This window comes from Stenella coeruleoalba, assembly GCF_951394435.1.
Source record: "Stenella coeruleoalba genome assembly, chromosome: 1".
NCBI classification, from domain to species: domain Eukaryota; kingdom Metazoa; phylum Chordata; class Mammalia; order Artiodactyla; family Delphinidae; genus Stenella; species Stenella coeruleoalba.
In genome coordinates, this window is record NC_137169.1 from 11,682,068 (window position 1) to 11,700,733 (window position 18,666).

General features: G+C 47.7%; 1 protein-coding gene across 1 annotated transcript in view; it reads left to right on the forward strand.

The window, feature by feature from the left end:
* The window catches only part of FHAD1 (forkhead associated phosphopeptide binding domain 1), a 133,520-nt gene extending 115,021 nt beyond the window's left edge, over window positions 1-18,499 (forward strand). Inside the window, exons 26-31 of the mRNA XM_079928530.1 lie at window positions 1,052-1,181; window positions 1,850-1,974; window positions 4,892-4,987; window positions 5,411-5,631; window positions 6,174-6,339; window positions 17,747-18,499. Of these exons, the coding sequence (XP_079784656.1) occupies window positions 1,052-1,181; window positions 1,850-1,974; window positions 4,892-4,987; window positions 5,411-5,631; window positions 6,174-6,339; window positions 17,747-17,863 (855 nt within the window). The 3' untranslated portion in view covers window positions 17,864-18,499. The remainder of the gene's footprint in view (window positions 1-1,051; window positions 1,182-1,849; window positions 1,975-4,891; window positions 4,988-5,410; window positions 5,632-6,173; window positions 6,340-17,746) is intronic.
* The last annotated feature ends 167 nt before the right edge of the window (window positions 18,500-18,666 follow it).

Here is an 18,666-nt window from a genome sequence, read left to right on the forward strand (position 1 = left end):
TTTGCCAGTTTTAGTCCCTGCTAAGTCCCCAGAGCCTAGAACAAGGCGTGGCACATAGACGTGCTCAGTAAACCTTTGTGGTATGAATGAATGAGTGGATGAATGAATCACTTACCCTAGGGAAGCACTGTTTAATTCGGAGTCTACGACAGGGCTTCAGGGGGTCCCTGAAGCTCCAGAAGTTGTCTGCAAATTTTTGTACGTGAATTTTTCTGGAGGAAGAAACCCGCATTCTTCCTATTCTCAAAGGGGAGAATATGTGCATGACCCTTAAGAGATGAGGAAGAACTTTCCTGTCTGTGCCCTTCGTAAACCCAACTCTAGCGACATGGCTAGTGACTACCATATTGGATGATGCACATAGAGAATACTTCCGTTGTTGCAGAAACTTCTGTTGGACCACGCTGTTCCAGAGAGTCCAGGAGTCTCAGAGGAGTGTTTTCCTTTCTGCAGACCAGCCAGGAGTCCGCCCATCAAATTCCCTCGAGCAAATATTAAACCACCACCCTTTAAGAAGAAAATATCACATGTTCTTACCTAAAAAAATGCCCCTCCAGGGACTTCCCTGGCGGTCCAGTGGTTAAGACTCTGCACTTCCGCTGCAGGGGGCGCAGTTTCAATCCCTGGTCAGGGAACTGAGATCCCGCATGCCGCACGGTGCGGGCAAAAAAAAAAAAAATGCCCCTCCAGGAGCGAATTTGATGTGATTGTTCAGAGATGAGACCAGAATGACAACAAGTGGAAACCCAAGCTTAGATGAATATTAGAAGAAAAAGAGAAATAAAACATGGGGATGGAACACAGAGGGGATCTCTTATTTATAGTGATGCTAAGTAGGTAGGAAAGTTGGAAATCTTCCTAGATGTGACTTTGTATTTGAAATGAAATTTTTAAATTCCTTCTCTGCTGAAGCCCCGTAATGATATTTTCCAAGGTACTAAGTAAGTGACAGGGTTTCTGCTGATCCATGATTTGTTCATGTTTCTTCAAATACAAGAGAGGGAGATTCTGATCCCTGATAAAGCCGCTGTCCTCACCATTCCGGCCACAGGAGCAGTCCTTCAGTGACGTCGGGGCCAAGTGCAAAGGGTCCCGACATGAGGAAGTCATTCAGCGTCAGAAAAAGGCCTTATCCGAGCTTCGTGCGCGAATTAAAGAACTTGAGAAGGCCAGCTCGTCAAGTAAGTTTCCTCCTTCCAGTCACCCGCTCTGTGCTGAGAGCCGTGGGCCCCAGACTTGAGGGTTCACTTTGGGGACTGACCAATTTGCCAGGACCACCATCTTCTATAGAAGATCACCATCTTCTATATCTTCTAGTTATAAAAAAAAAAAGATGGGCAGGAAAAAAAAATTGGGGAGACATGATCTCAGAGTCAAGAGCAGGCCTTGATATTAAATAAACAGGATTTCATGAAAAACTCACAACCTTGTCCTTCTTTTTCTGATTTCACTGTGGCCCAGTGGAAACTTTTTCATAGACTGATGCTGTGCAAGGACCAACCCTGGGGAACTTCCCAGGATAAATACCCTGTTTAGAGGGAATAGGGCTTTCAAGAAGCCAAGCCTGCTGCTGGGTAGAGCACTGGGCTAGGACACAGAAGCCTGGGTTCAAGTCCATCCTCATACCTGTGGCCGAAGGTTCACCCTCAGTGCCTCAGCCCCGTGAGGCTGCAGCCTCATATTAGCTGTGTGGCCTTGGACAAGTCATTTCACCTCTCTGGGCCTTGATTCCTCACCTGCCAAGGGAGGATGGCCTGTGGTAAGTGTCCAGTAAATAGCAGCTGTGATTTTTACATGCAGTGACTTCTTCCTGAGCCTTTCTTTTGAGTGTAAATTATTTCTTTTATAGATCATAAGGACCACATGGATGGATCATTTCTAGACTTAAAGACCCTCAGGATGGAAAAAAATGTTCAGAAAATATTGGATGTAAAACCTGACTCGCCAACTTTTTCAAGAGTAGAGTTCCGAGCGGTAACCAAAGAAAATTTGTCTCTGCACTGACTGACACGTGGAGAGGGTGGGCATGAGGACAGACACTAGCCGTGTGCCCTGGCACCACTGTATACATCATTGGTTCGAGACCAGGTCCTCCCTGATGGGCCAGCACCTGTATGGACTGGTCAGTGCCTGGCCGTACCAGCGGTCCAATGTTTGAATAGAAAGGCGGCTTCCCATCATGTACAGCATGATGTAGCGTTGCACTGATGTTGGCCAGGTCAACCTCTGGGCCCTCCTTTTCACATCACATGTTATATTCTGCAGAAAATATTCAACAAGCTAATGTACAACATTATGTCACGAGCTTGCCTAACATTTGCTTTTTGCTATAAACTGAAAAACATGAACACATAAAGGGCAGCAGAAGGGAGCCATGATGACTAAGAAGACACAAGTTCTAGAATCAGAGATCTGTGTCCTAATCCCAGCTCTGCAAGCTCTGTGACCTTGGGCAGGCTCCTGACCTTTCTGGGACTTCATTTCCCAGCTGTAAAATGATGATGGAAAAATTAAAGGAGATAATTATGTAAAGTGCTTATCCCAGTGCCTAGCCCATAGTTATTATTAAACAGTATTTAAACAGTATTATCCAAGAAAAGCTTCCTTTCTTAGGGAGCATAGTTTGTATCTGCCAGGATTTTCAGAAGTAATTTGATTGTCAGGTTGAAGGTGCCCGTATCCTAAATGGATGCTTGATCGGGTGTTTGATTGACACATGACAGTGGACAGCTCAGGTCAGCGTTAACCACAGGACCTGCTGGGTGTGGCCTGCTGCAGCAGCTGGTCTAAACCAGCTTTTGGAAAAAATAATAAAGCCATCCTATCTGTACCCGCATTTTCTCCTACAATTTTTCTAGACATTTGCTCACACGTCTAGAGATGTGAGTCTTCAGAAACGTGTTGGTTTTCCTGATAAAATTGAACCTTCCTTCTCTGAGGTTGGGAGTAGAGGGACCATCTCCAGGTGGGGAGCTCAGCTGGATCTCACATCCTGATGATCCTGCTTCTAAGATTTACCTTCTCCTCGGCAACAAGCCCTCATCCCACCACTGACACCACAGAGCAGGAAACCTCCCAACTCTCAATCCTCCAAGGTTGGCAGTAATTAAACGAAAGAGCAGGAGGAAGAATAGCTGACATCTGTTAACTGCTTACTGTGTGCCAGGCGTGGAGCTCAGCTGGCTACATGCCTTATCTCACTTAGCCATCGTAGCAGCCTTGTGTCATAGTTACTATTATTGTCCCCATTTAACAGATAAGAAAAATTAAGGCTTCGGGAGGTCAAGTACCTCACCCAAGGTCACAGAATAATGATTGAAGAAGCCATGGGTGTGTCCCTGGTGGTCTGTCTGCTAGCCTGCAGAGACCGGGTGGGGACTGTGTGATGGGATCCCATAGCCCAGGTTCTTCCTTAGTGACCCTCCCCTCAGGAAAAGGGGGGGAATCTGGAGAGGTACAGAGGATGCCACTCAGGGTAGCTGAAGCCACTGAGCAGCATCTCAGGTTCTTTTTGCAGCAGATCTGCCCGGTTTATTGTCATCTTCGGATACCCTCTTTTATTCTCATCTCCACAGATACATAGACAAATATGGCCACTCTTATCTATCACAGTCACTTTGGGGGCCTTTAGATTTTTGTAGTTGTTTTTTTTTTTAGTCTCAGAGGTTTTCAGGGTAGTGCCAACAAATGCTAGGGCTGAGACGCTCATGGCAAGCATTAAAAGCCAAGTTATTTTTCAAGGAGGCTTATTATGGTTGTTTGTAGTCATTCAGATCAGGCCCCCTATTCAGTCTGGTGGCCTTTCCGTGTAGTCAGTTGGGCTTCCAGCAGCCAGCTGGCTGGTTGGGGTCTTAGGGAGATGCAGCTGCAAATACTACCTGCATTGGCTCTGGAAAGGGTCTGAAGTGACGCCCACCCACCAGGTTCCAGAGCTGGGAGAAGGTTTGGCCAAATTTTGTGAGGGTAGTTTCTGCTGCTTAGAAATGAGATTCCTTTCATAAAAAGGAGGGAGGCTATTTTCTACTTAACCTTCATTCGTTCATTCAACAAACATGCCCACTATGCACCACTCAGTGCCAGGTGCCACGCTGGGCGCAAGGAGGGGGATAGTGAGCAAAGGCAACATGGTCCCCATTTCTCTGGAGCTTGTCTTCTCAACCTCGGCGGTACTGATGTTTTGAACCAGGTAACTGTTTGTTTGGGAGACTGCCCTGTGTATCGTGGGGTGTTTAGCAGCATCCTTGTCCTCTACCCACTAGACGCCAGCAGCAATTATGACAAACACAAATGTGTCCAGGCATTGCTAAATGTCCTAGAGGGGGTAGGGTGGACAGAGTCACCCCTGGTTGAGAACCACTGGCCTAAAGGGAAGACAGACGAGACAGTGGCCAAAGAACGGCACAAGCGATGCATCATTTCAAAGGCAGTCGTGCTCCGAAGGGGTAGGAACACAGTCATAAAGAAAGCAGTTCACAGAGTCAGACTGGATTTAAAACCAACTCTCTTGGCATGGACACATATACACACACACGCTACCAAAGGTAGAATGGATAGCTAGTGGGAAGCAGCTGCATCGCACAGGGAGAGCAGCCCGGTGCTGTGTGTCTACCTAGAGGGGTGGGATAGGGAGGGTGGGAGGGAGACGCGAGAGGCAGGGGATATGGGAACATATGTATATGTATAGCTGATTCACTTCGTGATACAGCAGAAACTAACACACCATTGTAAAAGCAGTTATACTCCAATAAAGATGTTAAAAAAAAAAATCAACCCTCTCGAATTATTCTTTAGTAACTTTCCAGTTCTTCCATTATTCTTTGGGTTATTCTTCTGGATGCAGAAAATCATAATGGAATGCCAAGAGAGTTTTTTTTCTTTCTTTTCATTTCAGCCTCAGAATGGCCTTTCCAGCCCAGGGTCCATCATGGCCACTGAGAAGTTAGGGAAAACGGATGTGGCTGCGGCTTTAGATCTTAGTGAAAAGCTGGTAGGTACACCCAGCATCAGTCCCCTCCTGTCCAAAGCTGCGTGCCCTGCAAATGGTTTAAACGTCAACCCCACATACATATTTATTTGTTACAGTAGCTCCACGAGACCCATCTCCTATCCCAGCATGGGCTGGAAATTGCACAGCCAAATTCCTTGGAAGACTGGGTAGTAAGAGTGAATGTTTATGTCTGTTGTCATTCCCCCTCCCGCCCGCCACCCAATTCTCAAAAAGGTATAGTGTAAATGGATGCGGGGAAAATGAAAGTCGTACTAAAAGCCCCAAATGCACTCATTTGCAAAGCATGTGTTTCTTCTCTGCAATTGCAGAAAATGAATGAAACAGAATTAGACGTTTGCCTCCTCAAAGTGGCCACCAGCGGTCTTGGGCCAGGCCTCTTACCTGCGAAACGCTTTCTCGTAGTACATGGATATGAGCAAAACCCTCGGGAGTCTGATGAATATCAAAGATATGTCAGGTCACGTGTCCATGAAACACCTCTCCCCAAAAGAGAGGGAGAAGGTCAACCAGCTTCGACAAAGAGACCTCGACCTGGTGTTTGATAAGATCACCCTACTCAAGAACCAGCTGGAGAGAAAAGAAGAGCTTTTGAGGCGATACGAGAAAGACATTGAACAGCTCAGGTACGGCCCGTGTCCCCAGCAAAAGGCCCAGGCCTCCATTCTCCAGGCTAAACCTCGGGGCAGCTGCAGACCCGTAGGGACGAGGACAAGAGGACAGAGGCCTGGGTGTGGAGGGGGGAGGCGGGATGGTGACTCAGGGCCTGATGGACCCAAGTCTCTGGGCAAGAAAGCAGCAGTTAAAGTACCCTACTCTCTCTTAAGGAATAAGGTGCACCTTTTATGAATGTGTCTGATGTTTCACCACGTGTGTGCTTTTCATAATTCCATCATATTTTCAGTGGTATCAGCTCCCCCACCCTCTCTGGGAAGTTGGGAGGGGCTGGCAGCATAACCTTTGCCACCTTCATGCTACACTTCCACAGCCCATGGGCTATTTATTCTGCCCTCTATTCCCCAAATCTTCATCCTTCTCCCCCACTTGTAATGAAACCGCTAAGTTAGGCATATATGGAAGTGTTTTGAGAATCTCCCAGGTCGGGGGCATTGGTGGTGAGTTGAGAAAGATGAGGGGAAAAGAGACTTTGTCTCTCCTGTGTGCTCAGGCAGAGCAAAGTGTCGGTTCAGATGTACCAGTCACAGGTGGCAAAGCTGGAAGACGACATCTACAAAGAGGCCGAAGAAAAGGCGCTGCTGAAGGAGGCCCTGGAGCGCGTGGAACAGCGGCTGCACCGGGAGAAGAGGGTCAACAGGGCGATCAGGCAGCAGAAGGTGAGAGGTCCGCGCTCGGAGCACAGCCTCTGAGGCTGCCCCTCAGCTCCCTTTAGAAGCAGCCAACTGAGGTCCCAGTGGGATCCAGGCAGCACAGAATGCATTCGCCGATGCAAAGGAAGGTGGCAGAATAGCTTTAGCATTAGGCAGACCTGGGTTTAGACTCTTGTTCTACCATTTACTGTGTGACTTCAGGCAGCTTTCTTTCTTTTTTTATTTTTTAACATCTTTATTGGAGTATAATTGCTTTACAGTGTTGTGTTAGTTTCTGCTGTATAACAAAGTGAATCAGCTATATGCATACATATAACCCCATATCCCCTCCCTCTTGCGTCTCCCTCCCACTCTCCTTATCCCACCCCTCTAGGTGGTCGCAAAGCACTGAGCTGATCTCCCTGTGCCATGCAGCTGCTTCCCACTAGCTATCTATTTCCCATTTGGTAGTGTATATATGTCCATGCTACTCTCTCACTTCGTCCCAGCTTACCCTTCCCCCTCCCCATGTCCTCAAGTCCATTCTCTACATCTGTGTCTTTATTCCTGGCCTTCCCCTAGGTTCATCAGAACCTTTTTTTTTTTTTTTTGATTCCATATATATGTGTTAGCTTAACCTCTCTGAGACTCATAGTCTAGCTTGTCTCTATTTTTTTTAACTTGTTTTTAATTTAATTTTTATTTTATATTGGAGTATAGTTGACTTACAGTGTTGTGTTAGTTTCAGGTGTACAGCAAAGTGATTCAGTTATACATATACATATATCTATTCTTTTTCAGATTCTTTTCCCATATAAGTTATTACAGAATATTGAGTAGAGTTCCCTGTGCTATACAGTAGGTCCTTGTTGATTATATATTTTATATACAGTAGTGTGTGTCTGTTAATTCCAAACTCCTAATTTATCCCTCCCCACCACATTTCTACTTTGGTAACCATAAGCTTGTTTTCAAAGTCTGTGAGTCTGTTTCTGTTTTGTAAATAAGCTCATTTGTATCATTTTTTTAGATTCCCCATATAAGTGATATCATATGATATTTGTCTTTGTCTGACTTACTTCACATAGTATGATAATCTCTAGGTCCATCCATGTTGCTGCAAATGGCATTACTTCATTCTTTTTGACGGCTGAGTAGTATTCCATTGTATATATGTACCACATCTTCTTTGTCCACTCCTCCATCGACGACATTTGGGCTGCTTCCATGTCCTGGCTGTTGTGAACAGTGCTTTCTGAGACTCATAGTCTAGCTCGTCTGTATTTTTTTAACTTTTGATAATTCGTGTATCTTATCTTGTTCTTTCTATTCAGATAACTATTTTTTCTACCAGTTTTATTGAGGCATAATTGACATACAGCACTGTATTGAGCTTAAGGGTGTACAGCATAATGATTTGACTTACCTACCTCATGAGATGATTACCACAATACGTTTAGTGAACATTCCGAATTTTTTTAAAGGCGGCTATTCTTCCTTTCATTGTTCTGCCAGGTGCTAGGGATACGCCGATGAATAAGCTCTCTGAGAATAAAGATTTTGGTTTGCCATTCTGAGTACCCAGAATGGTACTCAAGTCCTTCTGACTGGGGGCTGTGTATTTGTACACGCATGCTTGCGTGTATGTGTGTACATGTGAGTATGTGCTGTGTGTTTGCACGTGTGTGTATTTGTATGTGTGTGTGTGTTGCCTGCATGAGCTCTAAGGAGGCCAAGGTCATAGAAGGGTGCCCTTCTCCTCAACCAGGAGGTGATGGTCAGATAGCTCCTTGCAGAAGCCTGCCCTCCATCCTGCAAACCTTCCAGGCAGTAGGTTTCCAGACAGCAGGCTCTCTGGCTTACAGCCCCAGAAATGAAAAGTGGCTGTCCCGCTCTGAGGGAGCCTGGATGCGGTGTTTCCAGTACTCACTGCTCTGAATTAAACATCACAGGCCTTAGTCTGCGTGTGTCATGGGGCTGCCTCAGGCAGAGGACAGCTTCCTTTCACACCAAGCAATGCCAGGGAGAGCTGGGCCAGTGGCAGAGCTGTGACTTTCCCTTTGATGTGCCCTCTGGAGAGCTCACCCCTCCCTGAAGTGACCCCCCCCCCGCCCCCAGGGCTTGGCAGGCTAGGCCCCAAAGCAGAGACACCAGACCACAGAATGGGACAGCAAAGGGCCCCAAAAAAGCCATTGTCATGTACTGAAAACCTGAGGATTTACATAATCAGGCTTCACATGCATTATTCATGGGCTGCCTCATTCATAACACAATGCAAGGGACGTGCCAGCCTGTTTGGCGCTAGACATCCTTCAGCCGAGAAGGGTCTGAAATGGCCAAGTTGAACCTGTGTCAAGGTCCCCAGAAGAGCTACAGCTAGTAGCTTTCAAATTCGTGGAATTCACAGTTGGGGGAAAGATGTGTATGAACTACAGCCATGATCGTGGCGTCGCCGATGGTATCGTGTACTGAGCACTCACCAAGGGGCAGGCACCTGCTCCACACCGCACATGCTTCATCTCTCCCGTCAACCCACGAGGGATGCTGGCAAGTGTCGGCCCCTTAGAGAGAGGGTACCGTTCCCTGGCTACTAAGCGGCAGAAGCAGGATTCCCTCCCCACCTGCTGCCCTCCCCAGCCCATGTTCACTTTTCCACACCCCTTCCTTCTGGGTCTCCCTTACCAGGGTGGCCCCCTTGTATACCTCTCACCGTTGCTCCTGGGGTTTTCACTCCAGGACTCAGGTGTGCATTTCAGGCTTGTTATTAATATGCAGTCAGAAATCCCTGTTTGTCAGGAAGAAAACAATAATAAATTTTAAAGTTTTGCTGGATTCTAAAGGGCACTTGTATACATCTGTCTTGCCATCAGTTCTTTCCAGGGAGTATATCTTCGTTGTTTTTAAGCAGAAATTAACAGAAAATAGAATTCCTCTTTTCTAAGTATTTTCACAAGGAGCCTTCGTTTTTGTAGTCTCCTGTATAAAACTTTGAAACTCTTCACCCGTTCATAGAGGTGGCAGGGTTGAAGCACTGAGATGAAATTACACATCTTAAGCTTCAGCATTGCCCCCCCCAAAAAACTGTAGTTTGTAGTTTTAATGTTTGACCATCCCTTCACCAAGCAGAACTTTCAAGAATCAAAAGTCGTATTTCCACACTAATACCTTTGACTGTGAAAATGAGACTTGGTAGAAAATGCTGGGCATCCACAGAGAACTGGGTCTGTGGCTCTGTCCATGTGGCAGAGGGACGGGAACCGTGGCCCAGGCCGTGCTCACTCTAATCCACATCACTCGAGAAGCCGGCAGTGTCTCTCAGAGTTCAGAGGCCGGATCTGGAGTCAAACAAATAGAGGTCAAGCCCCACCGCTGCCCCGAATGACCCTGAGTAAGTGGCTTGACCTCTGTATCGCAGGTTCCTCAACAAAAGCAACCAAAACTGTTAACAAGGGGCCTACTCCGTGGGGCAGCGGGAGGGTTAAATGGCAAAATGCCTGCAGCGCCTGGCACACGGCAAGCCCGGTTTCTAAGGGGGAAGAATAGGCAGCTCATGGATGGGTGGGGATTCCTCTATTTCTTTCAGGGAGCTTCCTGCCAGCTGACGCCTTCCCCGGTCCTCCCAAAGCCGGCAGCTCTTATGGGACACGCTCTTCTCTTTGGTGAATACGACTAGGGCCACGGCCAAGAAAGGACCCAGATACCTTTTGTGAATGGGTTAAGGCTGGGATTTTCAATAGGAAATTTTTAAATGCACAGAAGTTGCCACTTGAGAAGCACACAAGCCCTTTCTTAGGGCTTGAAGCGTAAGAAAGGCTGAAGGGCACCGGCTGCTTCCGGCAGGAGAAGCCGCTCGGCTCTCCTGCCAATCAAATCTCCAGCCAATCAAGTCCTGGCTAGGGGGCGTGACCACCGCTTTGCCTTGTGGTCTCAGCCAGGAAAACCCCCTAACCTTCTCTCTGCTTAATTAGCTCGTATTCCTCTTCTTTAAGATGAGAATAAAAATGGCGCCTAACTCGTAGCCTTCCATTCAATGGGAGCTTGTATACAAAACCCTTAGCACACAGGACCACAAAGCATACATGCTCTCCTACCATCGTCATTATCCCCATTATTCTATTTAACTCACTCTCTTCCAAGATTTCCTTGGGCCCAGGTATTCTCAAGATTCTGGCTTCCTCCGTGCCACTTGTGGTTTTTTTGTTTGTTTGTTTTTTGCGTTACGCGGACCTCTCACTGTTGTGGCCTCTCCCGTTGTGGAGCACAGGCTCCGGACGCGCAGGCTCAGCGGCCATGGCTCACGGGCCCAGCCGCTCCGCGGCATGTGGGATCTTCCCGGACCGGGGCACGAACACACGTGGCCTGCATTGGCAGGCGGACTCTCAACCACTGCGCCACCAGGGAAGTCCCGCAATTGGTAGATGTTGTGTAGGAGGAGCGTGGGATAGGAGGGGCTTGGGTGGTGCTCTTCCACCCACAATGATAAAGTAGAACCGTGTGGCCAGGCCTATGCAGCGTACGGATAGAAGAAGGCTAAAGAAAAAGACCCTCACCCACCCCCTTCTTCTGCCCACCAATCCCAGTGAATCCCAGCGTCTCCTAGAAACCTCAGAGGCGTGTCCCCGAATGGAACAGGTGGGGATGCATTAAACGCTGTTGTGCTTACCTGATATTTTCACTCGGGAACGGGAACGTTTAGAGGGTCTCGTACAGAGCAATGCCAAAGAATCAGCACCTTGCAACTGTTCCTTCAAAGAGAAAGAGAGGCGTACGGAGAGGTTTTGTGATCTTGCAGCCAGACACAAAGTAGGTACCTTATTTTCAAAGGGTAAGAGCTTATGGAGTGTAAATGCCAGCGTGGATGGCCCAAGAAACATCCACACGCCTCCAGTGCCTTCCCCTCCCCCACCCCAGCCCCTGCCCCTGTCCCTTCTCCTGAACAAACGACCTAAGGGACCCAGTATCTGGAGGTGAGAGAAGGCAGAAGGGCAGTACCACCATCCTAGGTGCTAAATGATTTGGGGACATAGAGACAAAATCATAAGAAAAGGAGAAGGGGGGAGTGGGGAATCCCAGGAACCCCTGCCCTAAGAAGGAAGTATGTGGGTGAAAGAAGGGGGGAAAGTGGTACAGAATGGAGCCAGAAATAAGGATGAAAGTGCCTATTATAACGATCCCTTCACCTGCCGAAGGGGAGCCCCATTTGGTGGTGGGCTTTCTGGCAGCCCATGGGAAATGGAAAACCCAGTGTGGTCCAGTGTTCACAGCGTCCATGAGATATGAGGGATGTGTTGCTCAGAAGTGTTCACAGAACAAAGACAATACTGGATTTTCCCCCAGAGAGGACATTGTGTGATGTAATGGACAGCACCCCTGAGAACGGCAACGCGGTGTTGGCTGGGCCACATCTGTGCACAGCTCTTGAGACGGACTGATGTCATCACATCCCAGTGAGTTCAGTAAAGTTCAGGAAAAGCAGGTGCACAGGGGCCAGCCTGGGCCCTTCAGTGCCCAGCTGCCCACTGATTGAACTTAATCCAGGAAGGAGTTTTGCAGCAATGTTCAAACTGGGGTTCCCTGGCGCCTTTGGGTGCCGTGGAAGGGTGTGACTCTCAAAGCACACACACCTTTCTCCCACCAGAGAAGCTCTCCATTATCTTATACCCCAAGTTCCTCATGGGATTTTGCTTGGATAAACGGTTCTGCAAAAAAAAAGTGGGGGGGGGGCAGGATGGGGTGGGAGAGAAGAAGGCTGTTGGTTTAAAACTAACCCCTGCTTTATAATATCTGGGAACTTGGATAGTGACTGTGTCAACTGAGTTTGTGATAAATACTGAGTGGCTGCAGGCTCGAGGCCTTCTCCACGGAAAACACCTGGATGGCAACTGTCAGTTCAATATGGGCCCATCAGCCTTCACGGACAGTCCCCTGAGGGTAGAGTTAGCATCCTTCTGGGAGAATGGAAGAGTCTTGTAAGCACCTATGCCCGGTCCCAAAAGACAGCCTTATTTCCTCCATGAGTTTTGTGACTACCCAGTAGGGTTGCCAGATTTAGGGGAAAACACAAAAAACACGATGCCCAGTTAAACTTTAATTTCAGATAAACAGCAAAAGCTATTCAGTATAAATGTCCTAAATATTACACGGGGCATATTCACACTAACAAATTTGTTGGCTTCATTCTGAAATTCAGATTTAACTGGGCATCCTGTATTTTATCTGGCAACCCCTCCAACGTGTACTGAGCACCAACTAGACACCGAACAGGGAGGTTCTGAAGCAGGTGTCGCAAGATGGCAGCCCACAGATATATTCCATTTGGCTCATGGGATTTTTTTTTAAGTTATGTTTCAAAATAGGGCAGTTTCCTGGAATACTCTGGATTTCCAGCTTCCCTGGGAAACTCGGAAGATCTGGCGACCCTAGGCCCACAGACCCACAAGCCACCATCACAAGCCTCCATCTTCCAGGCCCCTTAGAAAGGCACTGGGCTCGTGTGTTTGCTGCTGTCCACCACCACCCCAGCTCACTTCCCCCACTTCTTTTACTTTCCTGGCCCCTGTAGGAGTCAGGTTGGCGACCCCGGTGGATACTCAGAGCTCTCGGAGAAAGTCTCTTTCCTGACACCACTGCACATTCACCTGCGGAGTGTCAGTCTGCAAGGGAGACCCCAGTTCCCTCTCACTTTTGTGTCTCCAGTGCCTAGGGGATGCTCTTTCTTTGATGAGCTGCCCCTGAGGTGCGGGGCCTTGAGCAGATCAGGGTCGGCAACGGTAATCAAACCCCAGGGGAGTGGCAGGCTCCAGATTTTCAGTGATGCTGGCTTCCCAACAGGCCCCTGTAGTCCCTGCCAGGGAGGTTAGCCACTGGCGCTTTCAACATTTCCACTGGGTGGAAAGCCACTGGACATCTACAGCCTCTTCCACTGATCTAGGAGGCTCTGCTTCCAGCTAAAGCAGATCTGTCCTCCAAGAAGAATACAGTATCCTTCATAGCCTTCTTGATTGACCACCTCCTTCTCTGCTGCAATCTGGAACAGAGATTCCCTAAAAGGTTCAGCAGGACAGTGTAGCATTGCCCCAAAGCCACACCCCCTTCTGCAGACCTCCATCCTCACCTCCTCACCTAGGAAGGTTCAACATTCCATCCAAATGGGTAGCATCTGAAAGTTGAGGAAAATCCATTTTTCTCTGATGCAAAAGGCAAAGAAGAACATAAGCTAAATTTTGTCAGTGTTCTTTCTGTGTTAAAGAGATGAATGTTTGTAGAGATGGTGAAGAACTCAAAAGATGCAGAACTCACATTTCCAGGTGAGCCAGAAGAGAGAAGAGAGAAAACCATAGAACGTCAGCAGGAAGCCCAGTTGACAGTTATCCCACATCTATTATGTATTGGGCATTCGGCATGTGCGAGGCACAGAGCCAAACACTCGACATGCAGTATCTCATTTAAGCTTCACAACAACCCTATGGGGTGGGTGTTGTTATTATACCCAATTTACAGATGAGATGTCTGAGGCTCAGAGACTTTAGGAGAGCTGGGAATTAGTGCAGATCTGACACCCAGGTGAGGGCTAGCTTTTCCTCCTTTAGGTTATAAACCTCCAGGTAATAAACCTGATACATTTCCAGTGGCATTTCTCTTAAATTTCAAGGAAGCATCCTCTAGAATTCTCTTAAAAGTTGAGAATTAAGACTATGAAATCTTGAACATGTTGAAACATTGCCATTGACAAACCAGCCCTGGAACTGGAATTAAGCCAATCCACGTTCCCACTTTGCAGACAGTAGAGGCGAGCTCTCAGGAAGCTTGAAAGCCAAACACATTTTGGTTGAATATGAGAGAGGAGACATTCAAGTTTGCTAAAAGGCCACAGTCATGCTGAGGCAACCACATTATCATGGGAAGAAACGAAGATATTCTAGGTGAGGGATATATTTGGAAAATAGAAGCTTCTCAACCAGCATCCTTGTGCTAAGACCAGAAGGTGGTTACTACCTAGAGCAGCATGTTAAGAGGATAGAGAGCATCCTGAGGGCCCCACTTGATCTGAGACATTTGCCACCCTGTAAAGTGGAAATGACTGGAAGTTTGTTACTTATTCATTCACATACATGATTGAGCTGGGAGGAGGCAGAAACTGCCCTACATCTAGGTTTTGTCTGAGGACCACCTGGGGATATAAAATGGCAGAGGGGGTATTGGGATGGCTCCCGGATGCTGTGGGAACATTGTGCTTCTCTGAGATGTGAGACCCCCTGGAACTTCACGCTGCCTCTGGCTTTAACAGAAGCGGGGCACATGGTGCTCCGGCTAAGAGCAAAGAGCCAGCTTCCCATTCTCCCTGCCCTCCAGCCTGAGCCTAGAAGTTTGGTGTCTAGGATCTCCTCAGTACAGAAAGGTTTCCTCCAGGTTCCTTGCCAAGTGTAACTTGTGCGACTCCTTCCTCAAGAGTGGGCCTGGAGTCCTTCGGGGGATGGAGTCACCAGGGCCACCTTGAAAAGGATGGTACGTGAAAAATCTGCTCCGTCTCGCCCACTCGTAAGAGAGTCTCCGTCTCTAACAAGCTTCAGAACTAACACCTCCTACCTTTTTAAGACCCTCTGTTTTTTTGTTTTCTGTCCTCCAAATGCCATTCATCGATTTTATATATTTTTTCCATTGCAGCTAACAGTCTTCTATAATTGTTTGTCAGTCATATGCTAAAGGGGGAAATCTTCTAGTTGACAAATATTTGTTGAATACCTAGTCTAGGCCACATATTGTGGTAGAAACTGGGGACAGAAGAATAAACAAGACGATATGATTCCAGCCCTCATTCATTCAACATATATTTGTTGAGAGCCTATGATATATGGCGGGGACTGTCCAGGTGTTAAGGTTCAACCCCGTTCTCAGTGGGAGCCATATCACCCCTGCGAGGCCAAAACTCTACTTTTTTAATGTATAAAGCGCGGACGTACGCACAGCGCTCTCTGTAATATTCAAATTTTATGGACGTGAGAGCAATTAGGAAAAAATGCCTAGAAGAACGATACTGAAAAAAAGGGTGGGAAACACTGGGTTAGATCAGTGAAGAAACACACAAAACTCCCTGTCTTTCTGGGTTTTATTCTGGGATAAATAAATGAATATAATGATTAAATAACTGCTTTTTGAGGACAAAGGCCAGTGTACTGAGCTCAGGAGCGTATTCCACAGGGACCTCCCTCCCCCCCACTCCCAGGTCAAGGGCCAAGAGAGGCCTCCCTGAAAGGGGGATGTTTAAAACCAAGACCTGAGGTGGTGTGGGAGTGAACTGGGATCTTTCTAGAACCGATGCTTGCAGATGCCCAAAGCAGCCACTCCAGTATGCCCCGAGTTAATTTCCAGTTAATTTCCAAATTTCCAATCTAGATGTTGTTCCTTAAATGAGGGGCTTCTACCCCCGCCTTGTCCTTCTAAGGACAGGGCATGTGGTTCCAAACACTCAGGCTGAACGCATGTCGCTGCCTGTGGTCACTGGTTCAAGACGGACCTTGCCAGGTTCCCCCAACCCTCGGGCCCACACTTGCATTTTCACGTTTCCCATCCCCCATCTCTTCCTTTTCCCAGTTCAGCCATCCCATCTGCCTTCTGCTGCCCCCGTCCCCCCACTCAAAAATGGGGACCAAAGCTTGCTCTGTGGTGCCTCCCACCCCAAGCTCGTGGCAGACCTGGGGCTCAGGGGATCCTGGGACCGAGGAATCTTTATTTTTAAACAAACACCCAGACTCCAACTCCGACAGCCAGCCCCACACCGGGTCAGGGCACTGGCATCTGGGAAACACCCAGAGCCAGCAATTTTATTGAAAATCAAATAAAAAAGGATACAAACGAAAAGTGGTTTAGAGGCGAAAGATTTTCAACATTTCCTGTCTGTCTTCCTTTTATCTGGGCATTCCTGCCAAGATTTACTTTGTGGGCTAGTGTAGAGATGTTAGCCTTTCTTACCCTGAAATGATTTTTTTTCCCTTGAAATGATTTTGAATGCAGTCTCACAACACATTCAAGTCAGCCACTGGCACAGGTCTGGCACCTGTCTTAAAGAGAAAAGAGCTGCAGAGATGGTCCTAACAGCCCCTTCCATTGAAATCCACCCAGAACCTCCTCTCAACCCCTGAGAAAGACAGGACATTCTGGTCCCTATTTGACAGATGAGGAAACCAAGGGTCACGCAGTCAGTGGCAGAGCTGAAACCACCTGACTGAAACCAGCTGAAACCAGCTGACTGCCCACCAGCCCTCTTCCCCCAGGGGCATGTGTTGGAGTCAAAAGCTTGCAGGAAGGCAGTGTGCAACCTGCTGGGAAGAAACTTGCAAGGTCCAGTGGCATCTACAGTACATACAGAACCGTGTGAGTGAGATTCTTGGGTTGCAATTAATAGAAACCTATTCAGAAAGAGGGAGGGGGGGCTTCCCTGGTGGCGCAGTGGTTGAGAGTCCGCCTGCCGATGCAGCAGACACGGGTTCATGCCCCGGTCCGGGAAGATCCCACATGCCGCAAAGCAGCTGGGCCCGTGAGCCATGGCCGCTGAGCCTGCGCGTCCGGAGCCTGTGCTCTGCAACGGGAGAGGCTGCGACAGTGAGAGGCCCGCGTACCGAAAAAAAGAGGGAGGGGGCTTTTTTAAGGATATAGGGGTGAGTGCCTCATAAAAAGTGAGAGCTGAAAGAGAGCCTGGCCTCGAAATAGAACTGGTAAGCCATCAGATCTCAGACATCATCTCTTTTACAAACACACAAGCATGTGCACGCACACACACAGGCCATATCTCCTCTCTGTCTCTCTGCATGGCTCCCCTGATCTCTGCTCTCTCCAGTCATGTGACAGGAAGGAATGACCTCACGGTCCCCCAGTTCAAAGGACCAGCCCAGGGAGCAAGTGGCATCTTAGAGCCCATAACCCCAAATCCTGGGAGTGACCATTTTAAAAGCCCAGCCCGTGCCAAGTGCCCGATCAGCTATGACCAGGGACAGAGTCACACACATGGCTGCCTGGAGCCAGGAGTAGTGCTCAGAAAAGGGTTAGACGACCCCCTAGAGTACCCTGCATTTTCCCCTCCTAAGACATCAGAGACATAAGGCATTCCGTTCAGTAACAGCTTTTCGAGCGAAAGTCCATCCCAATGAATGTGCCTATAATCAGAAACTCCTGGTTCGAAGAAAGATGCAAATGTAAGAAGAAAATGTTATCTGTGTATCTGGAAGAGTGTACACCAAAATGTGAATAAGGTTACCTGTGGGTAGTGTGATAATGGTGGATCATTTTACCTTCGTTTTGCTCACGTCTATGTGTGTATATAAATATTTTTTACAACAAAGATTTTATTTTGAGTAAAAAAAAAATGCCATTTGAGAAATATTTGGGGATGTCCCTACAATTATAGAGTTTGGGCATTTGTTGCTCTTGCTTGTTGAAGGTTGGAGCCAGAAAAGACACCCCAAAGATGGACCAAGAAAGGGAGATGCTGAAGAGAGAAGCGTCCAGCAAATCCAGCCAGAACCTTCTGTTTTCTAAACCTGGTGGAAGGAACTAGAAACGTCGTCCCGCTGGGCCTCGTGTGATCCTCCGTGAGTCAGTGTAACTCTTCCGCATCAAACTACTAAGATGCTTTTTTAGGACTTTAAAGGTTGCTACCCTAGTGTGTTGCTTCCTAGACTGGTATTTTGCACAATACTGTATTTTGGAGTGTGTGAGGAGAGGGGTTCTTTTCACAGATATTATGAATGTAAACATACTCAGGCATATGAAGAATAAGTTTGAAATTCAGACTCCTAGGCCCGGTAGATACAATTATGTGTTTGGGTAGTGACAAACCCAAATGTCACACCTCCAAGGAGCTCCAAGAAATCCGCAGTTGAGAAAACCCAGGGCGTGTACTGGGGCCACAGGACAGAATGGTAACCTCAGGGCTGTTGGGGCCATGGTATAGTGCATTTATATCTGAATTTATTATAATAAATTTGAACACCAACCTGTTTTATCGCTTCCCTAACAGTGAGTCATGTTTATATGGTGCTCTGCGGTTTTCAAAACACTTCTCATCTAATCCTCTCCCAAGCCCTGGGAGGTAAATAGCATTATGTTCCCCATTTTACAAATGAGGAAGCTGAGGCCCAGAGAGGTTAAATGGCCCACCTAAAGTCACACAGCTAGTAAATTCAAGAATTGGGTCTGGAACCCAGGTTTCTAACTCCATCTCATGCTGCCCATTCTGCCGCACCAAGACAGCCCAGTAGGTCAAGTCCCAGGCCATCAGGACAGACCAAGTACCCAGTCATCAAAGAGCACACTGCCCAGGTGGACACACCCCTTTCCCATGGTGTTCGAAGAGACCCT